The sequence below is a fragment of the Macrobrachium nipponense genome, chromosome 34 (genome assembly GCF_015104395.2).
Source record: "Macrobrachium nipponense isolate FS-2020 chromosome 34, ASM1510439v2, whole genome shotgun sequence".
Taxonomy (NCBI): Eukaryota; Metazoa; Arthropoda; class Malacostraca; order Decapoda; family Palaemonidae; genus Macrobrachium; species Macrobrachium nipponense.
In genome coordinates this window covers 10,473,652-10,493,031 of record NC_061095.1, presented here as the reverse complement: position 1 = coordinate 10,493,031, position 19,380 = coordinate 10,473,652, and the positions used below count along the sequence as shown (strand labels likewise).

Below are 19,380 nucleotides of genomic sequence, written 5' to 3'. Positions count from 1 at the left end.
GGATCTGCTCCCTTTTCTTGCCAAATCTCCCAAAACTTCTGGAGTCTGGCACCTACTGATGTCGAAGGACTTGTTGTTCATTGTTTACTACTGGGTTTTCGAACCCCTCTTGGACGGAGCTCTTCTTGCTCTGAAGGCAGGACTAGAAAAGGACTTGCCTCGAAAGGGCTGACTAGCTTGTCTTGATTCCTTAGGCGTCTTCTTAACCACCTTGTGGGTAAAAATTTCTTACCGAAGAAGTTAACAGATCCTGCGTCGCCTTCTGAGTTAGGGAAAGCGAAATATCCTTGATAATATCCGCAGAAAATAACTGATCCGAAAGTGGGGAATAAACCAATTCGGATTTCTGGGCGTTAGAAACGCCCTTAGCAGCAAAAGAGCATAGGAGTGACTCTTCTTTAAAACTCCTGCGGTGAAAAGAGATGCTAACTTCATTCGCGCCATCCCTTAAGGCTTTGTCCATGCAGGACATAATACTGCTTGGGAGTTGAGAAGCCGTTGATTATTATTTTCCACTGTTCGTCCCAGAGCCCCCAAGGACCAATCAAGAGAAAATTGAAACCTCGAAGGTCCGGAAAATCCCTTTCAAGAGATGATCTAACTCTGATGGAGACCACCACAATTTAGCCAAATTCAAAGCATGTCTGCGGGAACTGTCAACAATGTTGGAAAAATCCCCCTGGGAGGAGGCAGGAACTCCCAGGCCGAGATTTTCCCCCGTTGCATACCAAAATTCCGGACTTCAATGCCAATTTGGCTGGAGGGAAAGAGAACACAGTCTTGCCCGCTTCCCTCTTTTCCTTCAAACACGTATCAATTCTTTTGAAGAGCTTCTTAGCCGTAATCGAAAACTTCATCTTCAAAAACGAGGACTTCTTCGGAGTTTTATTCTTGGAGAATTAGAGAAAGGGGTGATGTCGGAGCTGCAGGCTGAAAAACCCAAAATCCCCTTCAAAAAGTGAAAGAAGGCAATTCGTTAATTTCTTGTAGTCTGAAGAAGGTTGCTTCACCATCTTTTTCTTTTTTTCACAGATTCTAAGTCTTCTATCCTCCCTTCTGCCGAAGACACATCCTGTAAACCAAGGTCTTGCTGCAGAAAATCTTCTCCAACCTCGCGGGAAGAAGCCGGGCTTCCTGCCGCCTGCGTCCTGCGTCCTTCTGAGCTCCGAGGTTGCGTCCTGCGTCCTTCTGAGCTCCGAGGTTGCGTCCTGCGGTCCTTCTGAGTCCGAGGTTGGTCCGGCGGTCCTGTTCCGGAAGCTTGCGTCCTGCGTCCTGCTCCGGAAACTTGCGTCCTGCTTTCCTGTTCTCGTAACTTGCGTCCTGCGTCCTGCTCCGTAACTTGCGTACTACCCGAGACTCCGAAGCGTGATGAGAAGGAGGCAAACCATCATGCGTCCTTTTTAGATGACTTGACGGGGAGAGATGCGTCCTTACGCTCGTAGGAGGATGTTCCGATGTTCCCCACGATTTAACTAAATCGGCTAACCTTCCTTGCATCTCTTCAAGGAAGTTCCTAGTCTCTGTTTCCTGGCGGGAAGTCTGAGCAAGCGGAGAACGACGACGAGAAGGATCATTAAAACGAGAAATTCGCTACTGAGAGCTCTACGATAAGGAGAAGATACCGGAGAGACTGCTCCGTATTCAGAAGGAGGGCTCCTATCCAGCAGAGAACCGTCGTTATACATGAGGTCTTGCGTCTTGTCTTGACTTAAAGGATCTCCTCCTTTTAAACGGCACCACCTCTTCCTCATCACTAGAAGAGAAAATCTCGGGACTACTCCACCGCTCTTGAGGGTCACGCTCATCTTGAGAAGACGTAGGTCTATGCGTCCTCTTCAGAGGACGCGAAACTTCCGCATAACGTCCATACTTGCCTGACGCAGCACTATCTGTAGAGGAAAAACACTTCCCAGTGTCGCCTTTTCTATGACGCACTGCTGCAGCCATGGGACGCAACAGGACTGCCTGAAGGGACGGGAACTGATTCGTAAGGGAACCCCTCTCGCCTCCTTCGACTGTCGACAATGCCTTCTCCCTTGGGTCTGGGAGCTTGGCAGAGGCCTAGGTCTAGGAGCACGAGTGAGACGATCAGCCGCCCCCTCCACTACACTGACACTTTCAAACGTACCCACTTTGTCTGTAAGACGCTGAATCTGATCGCCCATTGACGCAAGGGCGGCAAACACTTTCACATAATTAGTATCCTCAGAAACAGCAGCAGGCGCAGGAGAGACCTGAGGAGAAGGATTAACAACTTCTACTTGGGAAGAATGGGGAGAAATAACAGAAGTATTCAAGGCCTTACTAGAAGATCCTGACCTCTCACTCCGAGACACCGATCTTCTTACTCTATCCTTTTCTAGTCTCTCAACATATTTCGTGAAAGTCTTCCACTCCTTCTCATTTAAACTTTCACACTCATTACATCTATTATCCCAAGTACACAAAACCTCTCTACACTTCTTACATACTGTGTGAGGGTCTACCGAGGCTTTCGGCAGTCTCACCTTGCACCCTTCTTTCATACACACTCGAAATACTACACCAGAATCAGACATTATAAGAACTTCCAATCGCGATTGCCAATCCAACTTTCCAATACGATACCCAATAAACCATCCAAGTACAGCGAAAGTCAGCTAACGAGTTCGAATTCTAGCAGGGAACCAACAACGATGTTGCCGGTTCAGTGGCAGAAAAAAAATCTGAGGAAAATGGGAATGATTCCGAGCACCAGCGCCACGGGAGCGGGGTGGCGATCACCTGAACTACCAGTGATCTAGCGGTTGCCGCGAGTTTTGAAAATTCTGCCAGTGCGAACAGAGAATATAGCTATATATATACCTGCCAGGTAAGTGTCATACATGAAATAAGATTTTAAGTATACTTACCAAGTAGTTACATAGCTATAGTTTCTAAAAACTGTCGACAGCTAGAATTTTTGAAATTCTCAGTAGCGCTAGTTTGTTTTGGTCAGGTGATACCCCCGCCCACTATAGGGGGAGTGAGGAACCAACACCGTACGAAAATCAGTTGTTTATGCCCTTTTATCCATGTGAGGGTAGGAGGGCAGGCTTTGACCATGTAACTAGTTGGTAAGTATACATAAAATCTTATTTTATCATAAAAATGTCATTTTTATGTATGCAACTTACCAAGTAGTTACATAGCTGAATCCCCCATTGTAGGAGGTGGGATCCATGGATATGCACATATCTTAAAATTTAAAAAATATAAAATATATACTTAGTGCTAGCATCCATGCAAATGCTTATTGGTTCCTTACCTGTTAAGAGAGCTGAAAAGTTGATTACTGCCTTTGGAAGTCGCTCGTCTTAACTCATAGGGACGTGTCTGTATAGCCATGGCTTGTCCTCTAAAAAGTGGGACCCATGCAGCTAAGGAATGTCCGTGGCTAGCATGGTCAACCAAAGGATGCCCCTGCCCAGGGTGCAGTACCATATAACATCATGTTACCAGAGCAAAAAAATATATCACCTTCACCATAACCATAATATTCATGCCCGACTATACACTTGACTGAAGGGTACTCCTAGTACATCCATAATACCTCCAGGCTCTCCTAAAAACTCAACAACCTTATTCAAGGCGAAGAGATAGGCTAGGAAGGTATGACTTCCTACACAGCCTTATCCAATGCTGCGCCAGCCGCTAAATACGAACCCAAGGTACTGCAATTTTCATAGACTATTTCAATATCACGCAAGTAATAATGCCAGGCAAACACAAATTTACATTTCCAATACGTTGCTTGTATAATCGAGTCCAAAGAGAGATTGTGTTTAAACAAGAGAGAGGTTGCCACTGCTCTCACCTCGTGAGCTTTCACTAAGTTTATTAAGATCAGTTTCTTTCACTTGTGAATAAGCATCTACAACTACACTATGTAAGAAGAACACCAGGGCGTTTTTAGACATCGGGCGCACAGGATTCCTTACCAAACACCATAAACGATCGGATGGGCCCCTAATTTTCTCTGTCCTTTGTAAATAACACTTCAGAGGTCTGACTGGGCAGAGTAACCTCTCTTCTTCTTCCGGTCCTACGAAGTCCGTGAGGTCTTTGATACTGAAAGAACGAGGCCATGGTTTGAACGGAATCTTGTTTTTTGCTAAAAACCCCAAGGTTAATGCGCAAACCGCACTACTCTGTGCAAATCTTATTCTCTTGTCCATGACATTTATTTCACTCACCATTTTAGCTGTAGACAGGGCTACTAGGAATAGGGTCTTTCACGTCAAATCTGTCAACGATGCTCTTTGCAACAGCTCAAACGGAGTTTCCGACAGTCACTCAAGTACTACTACATCTAGGTTCCAAGATAATATCTTCGAACCTTTGGGTTTTTCTATATCGAAGGATTTAATGAGATCTGCAAGATATCTATTTGTCAATACTTCCAATCCTCTGTGCTTGTAAACAGACCCCAACATTGTCTTATAACCTTTGATAGTCGCGGTAGACAGATTCCTATTTGTTCTCAGATATAATAGAAAGTCTTCTATTTCTGTTATAGTTGTTTTAGAAGACAAAACATTATGTTCTTTACACCAGGCTCTAAACACAGTCCACTTTGCCTGGTAGACTTTAGTTGAGGATTCCTTTCTGCACTGAGCGATAGCTCTCACCGCTTGTCTTGAAAACCCCTTCACTCGTAAGAGTTGTAGGACAGTCTGTAAGCGGTTAGGACAGATGGATAGTCCTTGATGGAACCTTCTGAAGTGGGGTTGTCTGAGTAGATCTGTTCTCTAAGAAAGTAACCTTGGTCTAAAAGATCTGGGAACCATTCCTGCGCTGGCCAGAATGGAGCAATGAGAGTCATCGAAACGTTGTGATGTGTTCCGAATTTGTTGACGACTTCTCTCACCATCTTGAATGGAGGAAAGGTGTGCAAGTCCTTGTTCGACCAGTCCAAAAGCATCGCATCTGTTGCCTATGCTTTTGGATCCGGGGCTGGCGAACAGTAAAGGGGCAGACAATGGTTTCTTGCTGTGGCAAACAGATCTATCATAGGTTTCCCCCAGAGTTTTCACAATTCGAGGCATACCACTGGGTTCATCATCCATGCCGTGTGAAGTACTTGCCTCCTGGGGCTTAGTTCGTCTGCGAATACGTTGAATTTTATCTGAACGAACCTTGTTATTAATGTGGTATGATTCCAATTCGCCCATAACAGCAGGCTCCTTGCTGTCTTGCAAAGAGAAAATGAGTGTGTCCCTCCTTGTTTCCTTATGTAAGAGAGCACTGTCATACTGTCCGAATGTATCGCCACTACTTTATTGTGAACTTTGTCCGCAAACTTCAACAATCCCCAGTGGATGGCAGTCAGTTCCTTCCAATTTATATGCCACTGTTTTTGTTGTGCATTCCAAATGCCTGATACTTCCTTTTCCCCCAGAATCGCTCCCCAACCTTGATCTAATGCGTCTGAAAAGAACACTAGGTTGGGGCTCAGCGGGAGAAGGGATCTCCCTTCTGCAAGTCTGTCTCTTAACTTCCACCATTGCAGGTCCTCCTTTATTTCTTGTGTGATACGGAACATAAAAGAGTTTGGAAACTTCTTTCTGTTCCAGTTCACCCTGAGGAAGAACTGTAGGTTCCTCATATGCAGTCTCCCTAGTGTCAAGAACTGTTCTATTGAGGATAGTGTGCCCAAAAGACTCATCCATTCCTTTGCAAAGCATTCCTGGAGAACTAGAAATTTCTCTACCTTCTGTAGGCACGACTTGATTCTTTGTGGGGATGGAAAAGCCTGAGAACTCACTGAGTTGATCCTCATCCCCAAATAGACTAGCTCCTGATGGGGGAGTAACTGCGACTTTCGTCTGTTTATTAAGAGTCCTAATTCCTGAGCTAAAGTCAGGGTTTTCTGAAGGTCCTCCGTGCACCTCTCCTTTGTTTGTGACCGGAGAAACCAATCATCCAAATAAAGGGTTATCCTCATCCCGACTAGATGTAACCATTTTGCAATGGGACCTAGCACTCAGGTGAACACTTGTGGTACGGTAAAAAGCCTGAAACATAGCGCTCTGAACTGGTATATTTTGTTCCTGAAGACAAAACGCAGAAACCGTCTTGAACTTTGTCTTCTGTACATATTGGTTCAGAGTGCTTACGTCCAACACAGGTCTCCATCCCCCCGATGACCTTGGGGACAACAAACAGACGATTGTAAAAACCTGGGGTTAGTGGCTCTTCTACGAACTCTATTGCTTTCTTTTGCAAGAGGGACGAAACCTCTTCCGAAAGGGCGATGAATTTCTTTGAATTTTCTAAGTAAGCTGTCAAAGCTATTGGAGAGCCTGATAATGGTGGCTTTCTCTTGAACGGAATATTGTGTCCTCTTAAAACCTTTACGATCCAAGGTTCTGCCCCTTTTGCTTCCCGTTCTTCCCAAAATTGGAGTCTCGCTCCTACTAGTGCACGAAGGACTGATACATTACTTCTTGGTCTAGGGGTTGGTTGTGGATTTTTTAATAGATCTAAGGGTGAAACGTGCTCTACCCCTTGATCTTGGGAAATATCTACCGAATCCCCTGCCCCGAAAGGGTTGTCCATGGCTGACTGGCGAGGGACGTACACTAAGAATATTTTCTCTAGTACGTTTAGTGGATTGCGAGAGAAGATCCTTTTGCAATTTGGAGGCAACTGGCAATACTGCCTCCTCTGGAAACATGTGCTTCTTATCCAAAGGCAAATTCAGTAAGGCAGACTTTTGAGTACGAGATACTCCCTTAGATGTAAAAGAACACCAAAGTTCTCTCTTCTTCAGGATGCCTAACATGAAGAGAGAGGCTAGTTCCGAGGATCCGTCTCTAATCCCCTTGTCTAAACAGATCACTCCCAAAATGTCTGCAAAGGCTTCCTCATCCAAAATGGAATAACTCTTGAGCTTATGTCCCAAGGCTCCTACTGTCCAGTCCAGGAAACTAATAACTTCAAATACCCTAAAGATATTTTCAATTAGGTGATCTAATTCTGATGCCGTAAACATGATCTTGGCCAAGTTGAAAGCCGATCTTGCCGAGTCAATAAGCGTGGAGAAGTCTCCCTGGGCGGAAGCAGACACACCCAAAGAGAGAGCTTCACCAGTTTTGAACATAAATGTCTTCTCGTTGAAAGACAAGGAGGGAAGCTGAAGTTAACTTTACCTTGATCCCTCTTATCCTCAAGCCAAAGGTTAATTTCCTTTAATGCTTTTCGAGCCGAAAAGGACAGTACTAGTTTGGGTAATTTCCTGGAGTCTTCCTGGTTGTCTATCATGTAAGAAGACACTGGCGACGTGGGAGTCACTCAAAAAAATTGTCAACAAAGTAAAAGAGTAAGGTTTTATATGCAGTGAGATAAGACTCTTTAACCTCCTCTTCTCCTTTCTCTTCTTCTTCGGCTGAAGAAATAGGGGATAAATTCTCTATAGGTTGGACCGGGGGTACCGCACACTGAATAAAGCCCAAAATGTTGTCTAACTTGTTCTGGATGGCTGACAAAGAAGGATCTGGGGCAGCCTTCACCTGAGATCCTGTCGGTAAGACCGAAGCTGAAATTGATGACATAGACTGTCTGAGAGCTTCATACTGATCCATCTGTGCACTTGGTTGCATGTATACCTGTGGATGCTAGGGCGCCAATGGACGCTCGGCCACTAGTGGGCGCTCTTGGACGCTCGGGCACTAGTGGACGCTCAGGAGCTAGTGGATGTTCAGGTGCTACTGTATTCCTGGGCACCAATGGACGCTCGGGAGCCAAAGGTTGCTCTAGTGCCGCTGCAGAAGTTTCGGGTTCCGAAGGCTGCTCTGGCATGCAGACAAACTGTGGCGCCAATGGGCGCTCGGGAGTCGGTGGGTTCTCATACTCCGAACGCTGAATCTGTCTCCTAGGAGTGTCATGAATTACAGGAGAGACTGGTGGGAGCCTTACCTGTCCTTCAGCATTAGAGGTGTGGACAGGTGCCGATGACATCTCCATAAGTTTACTCTTCCCCGTACTCTTCACCTCTGAAAGTTTGTCAAAGAGGACTTTCTTGACGACGACTTAGACTTAGGGGATGCGATCCTCTCTTTATGACGTCCCTCTCCTGCCATATCCTGAGAGAATCTGTCTGGAGAGTCCCAAAAACTACACGAAGGCTGTTCTTTTTGGAAAGGGCTAGCATTTTTACAGGGGACTGGAGAAGGAGACAACTTATGAGCCCTCCTTTTCAATGGACGGGACTCATCGTGGAAACGCCACTGGCGCCTGGGAGAGGACTCCCCGGAGCCGGAAGCACTAAGACAAAAGCTGTACTCCTTTAGACGCCTTTCCAATGGCGCTTTGTTGCGATCTGGAATTTGTCAACAGAATCACTTGAGGGGGCGACTGCTCGTGGGCAGATCCCACTGATCTCCCTTGGGCTACCAGTATGCCTCCTCCAAGGTTCTGGGGAGTTTGACAGGGACCTTCGCCTAGGAAAATCAGCGGGCCGAACAGCCACCTCCTCCACAACACTTGCACTTGCACTTACTTCACCACTTACCTTGTCCATTTCTCCATTGCTTGAAGCATGATTGAAAATTTCTGATCTACTCTTGCCTCTAAATTGGCCACAGCATCGGGTACAGGTGTGAGAGAGCCAAGATTAGGACTGGGAACGACAGGTGGTGGGGAAAGTTCAGAAAGAGACAAATTATCATTAGACAATTCCTGACTAACTAAGCTTTTAGCTTTAGCTCTAGAAGCCGTTTTTCTCTTTTTATCTCTCTCTAGAGCTTTTCTCTTTTTATCTCTCTCTAACTTGTCCGTGTAACTAGTCCAGGTACACTGTAACCCTAGATTTCCCTTTAACTCGTCAACCTTGATACAAGGCGAAACATAGACTAACAGAGGGAGCAACCCCCTATGTCGTTTCTCCCAACACCATGCCAGCTACCAAAAGTGGACCGAGAGACTTACAATCTTCGAACACTATTTCAATTTCTTTCAAATAATGCGTAGCGAACACAGATTTAGACCTCCAAAAGGTACTTTGGAGGATAGCGGATAGTGACAAGTTGTATCGAAATGCGAGGGAAGTCGCTACTGCTCGAACTTCGTGCGCTTTCACTCTCAGTAAAGGAAACACTGCGTCATTAGCTTGAGAGTGTGCTTCGACAATTAATTTTCTCAGAAAAAAGGAGAGCACATTTTTTGAGAAAGGGTGAGAGGGTTTTTTAACAGAGCACCACAAACGATTCGGGTTCTATTTAGCCCTCTTGAAGGGCCTGAAAGAGGACCTACCTCGTTTTTCCGGTCCTTTTCTTCTGACAGATGGTCTGAAAGAAGGGCCCCTCAAAAGGGCGCTTGAGAGGGGCGACTCTCCTTCCTGACGGAGGAAGCAGCTGGCCTCGCCTTCCTTGCAGACTGAACCAGCAGATCCTGGGTCGCCTTCTCCGTCAGGGAGTGAGAAATATCCTGAACCAACTTAGCAGGGAACAATTGGTTGGAGAGAGGGGCGTACAGTAAGGAAGTCCTCTGGGCCGGGGAAACAGATTTTGTAAGAAAAGAGCTAAACACTGCTCTCTTCTTCAATACTCCTGCTCTGAAGAGAGAAGCTAACTCTCCCGAACCGTCTCTGACAGCTTTATACATACAGGACAACACGCTGTTTAGAACTTCAGGTTCTAAAAACTCTGGAACAAGAGTTTTCTTGACCAAAGCCCCAAGGGACCAATCCAAAAAGTTAAACACTTCCAGTACATGGAAGAGTCCCTTGAGGAAATGGTCCATCTCTGTCATACCCCATGTAGTCTTGGCTGCGGGGAGGGACTGCCTCCTAGCGGAATCTACTAAGGTAGAGAAATCCGCCTGAGCTGAAGATGGAAGTCCCAGTCCCATCGACTCTCCAGTTTCGTACCACATACCTCTTCTTCCTGAGAGCTTGGAGGGAGGACAAGAAAAAACTGTCTTCCCTGCCTCTTCTTTGGACTTGAACCAAGCCCCTACCGATTGGAGGGCTTTCCTCATCGAAATGGTCAGGCGCATCTTCAAGAAGGAGGAACTCTTCGCCGTCCTAGTGCTGGAGAACAGCGACCGAGGAGAGAGAGGAGCAGCTGGACTGAGCGAATCGCCGAATTCCTGGACCAGCAGGGCCACCAAAGTGTTGTAGTCTGACAGCGCTGCCTCTCTATGAGCTTCTTCCTCCGAAACTTCATCTAAGTCTCCCTCTGCAAGCCTGCAAGGAGATGCGCGGTCCAAGGAAGGAGAGTGCCTGGCTGGCGTCGAGAGCTTGATAGGGGAGGAGCGTTTGCGAGAAGAGGCACTTCTACGCGAAGAGGAGCGGTCGACTGAAGGAGAGCGCTTAGTAGGTGAAAAGCGCCTGGTAGGTGTCGAGTGCCTGTCTGGCGCCGCGCGCCTGGCTGGTGCCTCGCGGCTGGCTGGCGCCGCGTGCCTGGCTGATACCGTGCATGTATCTGTCGCTGTGCACCTGGTTAGCGTCAAGAGCTTGTTAGGAGAGGCACGCCTGCGAGGGGAGCTGCTTTCCAGAGGCAAAAAACGGCTGCGAGGAGAGGCATAAGCATCAAGAGAACCGTGCTTATCAGGACGAGAGCGCCTAACCAGGGAGAGGCGCTTGGAGCTTCTCGGAGACAAACTCCTGTCTCGAGCGGCGCTCCTCTTGTGTGGAGGGCGCTGAGACCTCTTAACTGGAAGAGAAGCGTCCTTCCTGCAAGGAGGATCTCTAACCAGAGTGCCCACCAGCGACGAAATCTGACCTTGCAGATTGAGGAGAATCTTCTTTGTAGAACCCTCTTGGTCCGCTTCCAAGGACGGCGAAAGAGGTCTAGAAGCTGAAGGAGGCTCCGAACTAGGCGCAGGGCTGACAGGGGCTCTCCTGGCTCTCTTCCTGTCTGTAGGAGACTCCTCTGGGAACCGCTCCGGGCTGGAGTCCAACATACTGCTGGGAGCCTTCCAGGTCCTCTTCAAGGGGCGTGACTCCTCAGCCGAACTCCAACCCTGTCTAGGAGAAGCCGAATCAGACGAGGAAAAGCACTGTTTAAGGATGCCTTTACAGCGGCGATCCCTGGCAGTCTGGGACGAAACAACAGATCCTGCCGAAGGGACGCCTGACCGGTGGGGATTCTCCACAACCTCCTTATGGCTTTCGACATTCCTCCTCCTCTGGGCCTGGGAGTTTGGAAGAGGTCTAGACCTGGGAGCGTTGCAGAGCCAATCAGACGCCCCCTCCACTGCACTGGGAACACTGCACTCACTGGACACAGCACTCTTACCTTTCCATGCAAGCATTTGAAGCTCCATCCTTCGTAAAGCGACTTTCATATTAGCCATCTCCACGGACGTATCCACAGGTTCGGTGAAGGGCGAAGGAGCTGAAACCGTAGGAGAGGATGCTAAAACTACATTAGGAATAGGAACTACATTTTCCTCAACTGGCTCGTTAGAACGAGACCTACTCGTGCTTCTAGAAGAAGCCTTCCTAATTCTATCCTTCTCTAACTTCCTCAAGTAGGAAGTTAGAGTATGCCATCCTTCCTCATCCAGACATTCACATTCCTTACAAGGATTAGTAAATGAACAAACATTCTCCCGACACCTCTTGTATACAGTGTGAGGGTCTACTGAACCCTTCGGTAGCCTCACCTTACATCCCTCATTCACACACACTCTATATACATTAGCAGAGTCTGACATTCTAAGAAAAATTCAAAAGCGTAATCCAAAAACAATCCACAATAGCGTATGCCAGGCCAACGATCCAATACTTCACCAAAAAGACAGTCCAGAAGATCAAAGGCGAACGAAAAACGAAAATCAGGTCAGGAGGAACCAACAACGGTGTTGTTGGAACCGGCGACAGAGAAAATCTGACTAGAAAACAGGAATGGTTCCTAGTTCCGCCACCCAGCGGCGGGACGGTAGATCACCTGACCTACCTGTAGCGTGTGCCGCGAAATTTGAATTTCTGTCGGGGACGACGGAGTCTATAGCTAAGTATATATCTGCCTGGGAAGTTGAATGTACAAAAGCCTAAGTTAGAGTAGGAGAACTGGGTAGTCGAGATGATCAACTTATTTAGCCAAGGCCTTCACGGCCGAAAGGGAGTGAATGCCTTCTTAACAGGGGGAGCTATTATGTTTATTGCCCCTCTCATCTACCCAGAATTTCTCCTAAATCAGCATGTTTTCTCCTAAATCAGCTGATTTTGGAAAGAAACACAAGGTAGGATGGGGGATAAGGAATTTCCAGTTAGGCTGAGTCTTAGGTTAAGACAGGCAAGTCACGGGATTAGCTAGGCCTCGATATGGGATTTAGGGATCCTTAACATAAGACCTCTTTTCCTTTCCAAATTTGCTGGGTGTTTTTGCATCTTTCAGAGACTGCCAGAGGAAATAGGCGCAGCTCAGGCCATTCCGAAAAACAACCTCATCTCCCCAGTCCAGGCCAGAATCTCCAAGAGGACAGACGTGTCCTTTCCTCTGACTGACCCACAGAAGTCGGCCCTTTGTGTAGCCCCACGCTGGTTGGCGCTGGAGCCCGGACCCCCTTCACATATCAGACACATGTTCAAGCCTCCAGGATTAAAAGGTACGTCTAGAAAGTGCAAATCCAACCAGCCCTGTTTCTCCAAGATGACTCTTGCTAATTTCCATTTTCAAAATTCCTGCCCCTGTGACCTGTCTCAAGTTTAAATCTTCATTGAATATTTCATTTAACATTAGTTCCTCCCCAGTGTGTTAGACAAAGTGATTAACTGTAAATTTGGACAGGAAGTCTTTATTTCACACTGTTAATCTGGAACCACTTTTCCAGATTCGCTGAGTACGTGTCCTGTCTCGCCCACAAGTGCTTCCTAACAGTAACCAAGATCCCAATGATCCCTTTCGGAAACCAGCCTTGTTACACATCTGTTTATGGCCAGCTTTTCCTTATTGTGAGATAGATTTGGCCCACGTGCGTACAAGTTGCATTTACTGTTCCCAGGCCATTCAACGGCCTCTTGTAAATAAATGTATGTAAAGTAATTAGCCGAGTTTCCTGGCGACCTCTATTTTTCTAAAAATAATAATACAAAACCCCCCTTTTTTAAGGAAAGTTAAAATCCAGTTACTTTGCATTTCCATATAATATTTCCTGTTTACGTATTTGGTTTATACAAGGCCCCGATACGTAACAACATTTACTTTTACTTCTCGCCATATCAACCAATGCATTTTTACTTTTTTCTGAGGATTTTCTTAAAAAAATAATGCAGCTCTCTCATTAGCCCATGAACAAAAAGTTTTCATTCCGTTATCATAAAAAAACAAAAATATGTGCATCCCCAGGCATAAGGAAAAGTGCATCCCCAAGTGCTCGATTTATCCCTGAAAAAACGTCATGAAAGTCTGGCAACATTACTGGATGATGATCCTTGAATATGTTGGTAATATATGTAAACCCACCTTCCACCTCTCGTTCTTCCACGTCATTATCACTTATTTCACTTATTTCATCAACTGAGAACTCGTCACCACTCTCATACTCTTCCTCAGAAGGAACATATTCCTCGGAAGAGATATCACTGTTCTCACTCATGATTGTGCAGTAAAAATGCAAATAAAACGAAGAAAAGCATGAAAAAACATGCGTGAACTCAACCATGACTGTGCATCAAGTGATGAGGAGGCTGTAACGTCATAGCCAAGAATGTCCACGATTGGCTGAAAAAAGTAGGAGCTTAGTGTGTGTGTTGATACAGCCTACCCACTCCTGCAAAAACCAATTGGAGACATAACCCAACACTATGAACTTTCCTATTGCGATATGGAGTTATGATGACATACATACATCACAGGGTGTTTCACTGCACCCTCCATGACATCATAGAAACGTCACAGTCCCGAAGGGGTTAACCGGTTATCAGCACCATAAGGCCCATAAATCGCTGAGTTTTGGTTAATGGCGGTTTTTGCTCACAGGCACCCACACGAGAACGGAACCCTTGGCGATAACCAGGGACTGCCTGTATTCTGTTCTCTTGTGAGGATTGCCATGCCCTGTTCTGCTTTTGGAACGGGAACAGGAGGCCTCCTATAATTGTGTAGGAATGGGAGTGACTGTTCGGTGGCTGGCTTGAGCGTGACCAGGTTTCTCTATTAGAGCCAGAAAAATATTTATGACGAGACGAGTGACACTAAAATAAGTTATGGAGAGACAACGTGCCAAGACAAGCTTCTTGAGCGTGATCGGGATAAGCTCTCAGAAGATGATCAGGAACAGCAACGTTTGGAAACACCTACTGCAAGTGGAGTGTGCATCTGTAGCTGAAGAAGCCAGGAAACAAGAACATGGGAAACCTTGAGATCCTGGGCACATACATTAGCGAGGCCGAGACGAAGCAGAGGAAGCCATAACAACACAAGCACACACATGCAGACAAGCAAAATAGCAAAAACAGGCAAACAACCAGGTAAAAGGCAAAGAAAAAGACTAAACGCAATAGCAATGGGTGCAGAGTCTTTAACAAGTTTTCACCCAATATACAAAAGCGTTGCCAGATCTCACAGAGTCCTTGCTTTTTCAATCTCCAATTGTTTAACCGGATCCAACTAGGCACTAGAAAATTATCCTATTGTTAAGACCGAAGGTTTGTTCGCGTATGAATACAGTAGGAATTAGACAGCGTCCATATACAAAGCCTACTTAGTTGAATTACCAGAACTTCATATAAATCACACTGAAATTGACAAAACACTGAAACTTACCTTCTTTTAGCCACACGCCCTTATATGGAATCTCATTAACACTGTGATAAGTCTGGAAAAGACAAAGTTCAATTTAAAATTAAATTTATTTCTGGAAAAAGGAAAAAGTTCCATTACAAATTAACTCTACCTTAAAAAAATGCTACGGCCAATAGTGATGGTAGGTACTATACTTAAGAATTTAGCATAGTACAAATTTAAGTACTACTACTATAAAGGGAAGAAAACATTCAATTTACAAACTTAGGTTCAAAACAGTCATCCATGTAAAAGTAAAAAACTTAAGTAATTCTAATTTCTCATAACATAAACCAGAGTTTTTTATATCGATGTACCTTCAGAAAAAGCTGGTTCAGTCACTGAAGCTGTTAACATGGTGGTTACTGGTGTTTGAGGGTAAGTGAGGGTACTGCCTAAGTCACTAACCTGGTACTACTGTACCCTTAATTTTTCCTTTGGCTACAAGAAAAAATGTGGAGATGGTGTAACAAACTACACCAAAGATAAAGTGGTTGTTCCAGCCAGGACAGGAACTTCATCACTAACTCTCTGAGCCTGCTCACATGAGAGTTTAATAAGGTTCTCACCCACTGCCAAGTCTATGAGTAAGCCCAGGCACTTTTCAAGCTGCTTGAATATGAGATCAGATTTCTCCCGATTGATAACAACCCTCAACTTCATGACAAAAAGCATGAAAACAATCTTAGTCCTGAAGGAGCCACACCTTTTGAGTTTAACTACCCAATTGTCACGGGATAGCTACAAGGAAATACCACCTGAAATAGGTCTAAGCTAGGACAGCAAAGGTGTCTCCACCAGCCCAAGGCATAACATGGTTCCAATGCAGAAAGCATAGGTACACCCAAAATATCTGATGGATGGGTATTTGAAAGTATAAGCACCTTTCAGGTCTACCAAATGGATAATGTCCTCTCCTATGGACTCCAGTACTGACTGCAATCTTTTAGTCTGTAACACACTCTTGCAATGGTGAGAGATAAGTCACCTGTCTCCATCCTCCAACAGCTTTCTCTTCAAGGAAGAGAGGACTGTGAATCCCTAGAGATTGGCTCTACAATTTCCACACCTTCTCCTTCATCCCTCTTACCTCTGCTGTCAGGGCCAAAGACATCTGTGACTCTGGAGTACAGAATTAGAACACATGTAGTGTATCAAAGAGAGGAGGATGAATGTTCTTCAATGGAAACAGGTACCCATGCTGAAAGACTGACATGGCCTCGGGCTATGCTCCCTGCTCCTGGCAAGGCAGGCAAATCCTCATGGCAGGAAAGGAAGGGGATTTTCATTCTTAGCAACCCCTCCTTTCTTCTTCCCCTTTCCTGTTTATCCGGCTGTTGACAGAAGATGTGGAAGAGTGGGCTGGAAAGACTTCTCACTCTTTCTTCTTATAGGAAGTAGGCAGGGCTACTTGTCAAGGCTTTGGATAAACAAGCTTCTTTATCATCACAAATACTAAAGGCTTTGCTAAGTGAGTTTGGCTGTGGCTGACTTTCAATGCAAACTGGTTGATGAGGATATCCCTGGAACCTAACCTACATCACCACACTACTCTCCAAAAGAGTAGTGACAAGCCCTTCAACAGACTGTTCCCCCGTGAAAGGTTTCTCTCATAAGAAACGTGCCTACACAATAGAGGGGTAATCATGTCTCTCCTTCGAAGAACAAGCTTCACCACTGGTTGGCACTCTGGTGAACCCAAAAGGTAAGGGCCTTAACTCTAGACAGAGCAATCTCCTAAAGATGCCTTCTCATCAAGAGACCAGATACCTATCCATGGCAAAGTCTGTCAGTGTGTTCAACTATACAGTGGTACCTCGTTTCTCAAACGTTTCTTATGTCGAACTTTCCATAAACAAAAGTATAAAGCATTTAATATAAAATTTAACTTTCAATATCTTTTAGCATAAAAGATATATATGAAATCGTACGTAACCACGGTGACGCCCAGCTGACTTAGAGACTGAACAAGGGAGCTTGATATGTTGAGAAGGAGAAGAGAGTAAAAATATTACTGTATGTATGTAAAAGCAAAACAATTCACATAAAAAGGGAATTTCCCGATTAAGATAAAGTTCGTAATGATAAAATATAAAAACAATCAAATGCAATACAGGAAAAAAAATAAAAATAAAAATTTTTAATTGAGCCAGTGTTCGGTGCGCCAAGTGAGACAGCCTAGTTGAACAATATATTAACAAAATAGTAAATGAAAGAACAAAGCTTTTCACAATAAAATTTAGCATAAACAATTGACAAAATCATTCGTCACTGCCATGACACACAGCTAACTTGAGGTAGATTGTTTGTTTGTTTGTATGGTGTTTTTACGTTGCATGGAACCAGTGGTTATTCAGCAACGGGACCAACAGTTTTACGTGACTTCTGAACCACGTCGAGAGTGAAGTTCTATCACCAGAAATACACATCTCTCACTCCTCAATGGAATGGCCGAGAATCGAACTCGCGACCCCCGAGGTGGGACGCCAACACCATACCAACCACGCCACTGAGGGAAGGAGCGTTTATATTTTTGAGGAGTAATGAATGAATGACTTTAAGTTATTGTGCACTGTGGTATTGTTGAGGAAAGAAGAGCCAGCAAAATTTTTACCATAATATGTACGTAAAAGCAGTACCAATTCACATCAAAAATAAAATATTATTTCACAATAAATTTAACATAATGATAAAACATGGAAACAATCAAATGCAATACAATAAAAAAAAAAAAAGCTTGCTCGAGTCAGTGCGCTGAGAGAGAGAGAGAGCAGAAGATTGATGAGCATGAGATGAAGTGAGAGGAGAGGAGACGAGAGAGAGAGAGGAGAAAGGGGGGGGGGGGGGAGGGGGGGGGGGGGGGGGGGGGGGGGGGGGGGGGGGGGGGGGGGGGGGGGGGGGGGGGGGGGGGGGGGGGGGGGGGGGGGGGGGGGGGGGGGGAGGGGGGAGGGGGAAAGGGGGGGGGGGGGGGGGGGGGGCGCTGCTTCCCACTGACTTACCAGCTCAGCTGGGCTGGGATGATTATTCGCCCATTCCTTTCACTTACACTTGATCTGCCCAAATCACTTTTATTTTTGTTACGATAAAATACCTATCTGGTGACAATTGCTTTTTATGATTTTTTACTACTGTAAAAGTAACTCAGCTCTGTAATAAACAAACTGGCGTCGCTTCCAGCTTCTGCTTGCCTTCGATTGTTTGTTTAAATGGCTTCTTTGTGAAAAGTTATTTTATCTCTCTTTCCTTTTCTTCCATTCTTGACTTACTTATTTGTTTGCAAAATCCTCATGTTTGTTTTAAAAGTCTGCTGTAAGTTGATGCATTGTGGCATAATTAATCTCTTTCATGCACTTAAGATCCAAGTGTAAACACGCTGATTACTTCTCTCTCTCTCTCTCTCTCTGACACACACATCGATTCCCTTAATTATCCTTGTACCTAATATGTGAATAAAATTGATTTTGTCATCAACCTTTGCATACTACAACCAATTCGGTTTCCTCAAAGGTTTCCTGCCTCTCCTCCCACAATTCCCCAGCCGACCGGACGCCATTTTCACCAAACAGTTCGCAAATCGTACACAAAAATAAAATTCCGAAAATTTTACTTCATATAATGTACTGTTTCATTACTTTACATTCTTTGGGTTGGCTGGAACGAACGATCCTGATTCCCTTTATTTCTTATGGGATATTTGTTTCATATTTCAAACAAATCGTACTTCGGACAGCCTTCTGGAATGGACTAAGTTTGAAGTATGAGGTACTACTGTATCGGTGAAGCCACAAAACAGCCTGAAGAGAAATCATGGAGTTGGACTCTAAGGCATTTGCCCATGCAGCAGACAACAATAGGCTCTCCTGATAGGGCCTCTCCAGAGGGAAGTCATCTGTCAATAAGCAGATTGACAATTCCTATACAGGAGTAGCCTTTATTTCCTCCAGTAAGTAGTACCTCCTCTGACATGAAAGTATGTGGGGAGGAGCTTGCTTGAACTGCTGAAGGCAAGGAAACTCCCTGGACTGCAAATCAGGGCAATCACCTCCTCCAAAACTCCACAAACCAATTGTGACCATAGGTTGTCCCTCAGGAGCATTCTCTGAAGAAAGCTCTGCAAATGAGACTGTTGGCAGCTGCAAAACCAATGACACAACCCAAACGCTATTCTCCTAATGGTTGAACAAAATCCCATACGATGAAAACATCCAAAAAGCCACAGAACACCTCAGGTCTAATAATCCTTTTACCTTCCATTATCCCAAATCAATCAGGAGTTTGTTCATTAACGTATACCTAAATAAAATAGGAGAAGAAGCCGGAGTTTACAAGATTCTGTCTAGCAATTGTGTAGAACACAAACGATCAGTGTGATATGCATCAGAGAACTCAGGGATTTTCTACATATTAGGGACAAAGACCATACTATTATCTGGAGTGGGGCGGAGCCGATTTTCAAAAGTAGCTGTCCGTACAAAAGGAAAATGCTGGAATCTGCTATCATCAATCAAACAACAATATGAACCTGTCAGGAGGACACTGGAAATCTGATGACATCAACGAACTAATCCCTTAGGCAGCTCCTCAAGCAGGTGTCCAAGAACATCCGGACGAGTTACCAGATGGAAGT

At 45.2% G+C, this 19,380-nt stretch overlaps 1 protein-coding gene across 1 annotated transcript in view; it reads right to left on the bottom strand.

The window, feature by feature from the left end:
* The window catches only part of LOC135207901 (uncharacterized), a 223,490-nt gene that overhangs the window by 196,584 nt on the left and 7,526 nt on the right, over positions 1-19,380 (bottom strand). Inside the window, exon 2 of the mRNA XM_064239820.1 lies at positions 14,736-14,787. Within this exon, the coding sequence (XP_064095890.1) occupies positions 14,736-14,787 (52 nt within the window). The remainder of the gene's footprint in view (positions 1-14,735; positions 14,788-19,380) is intronic.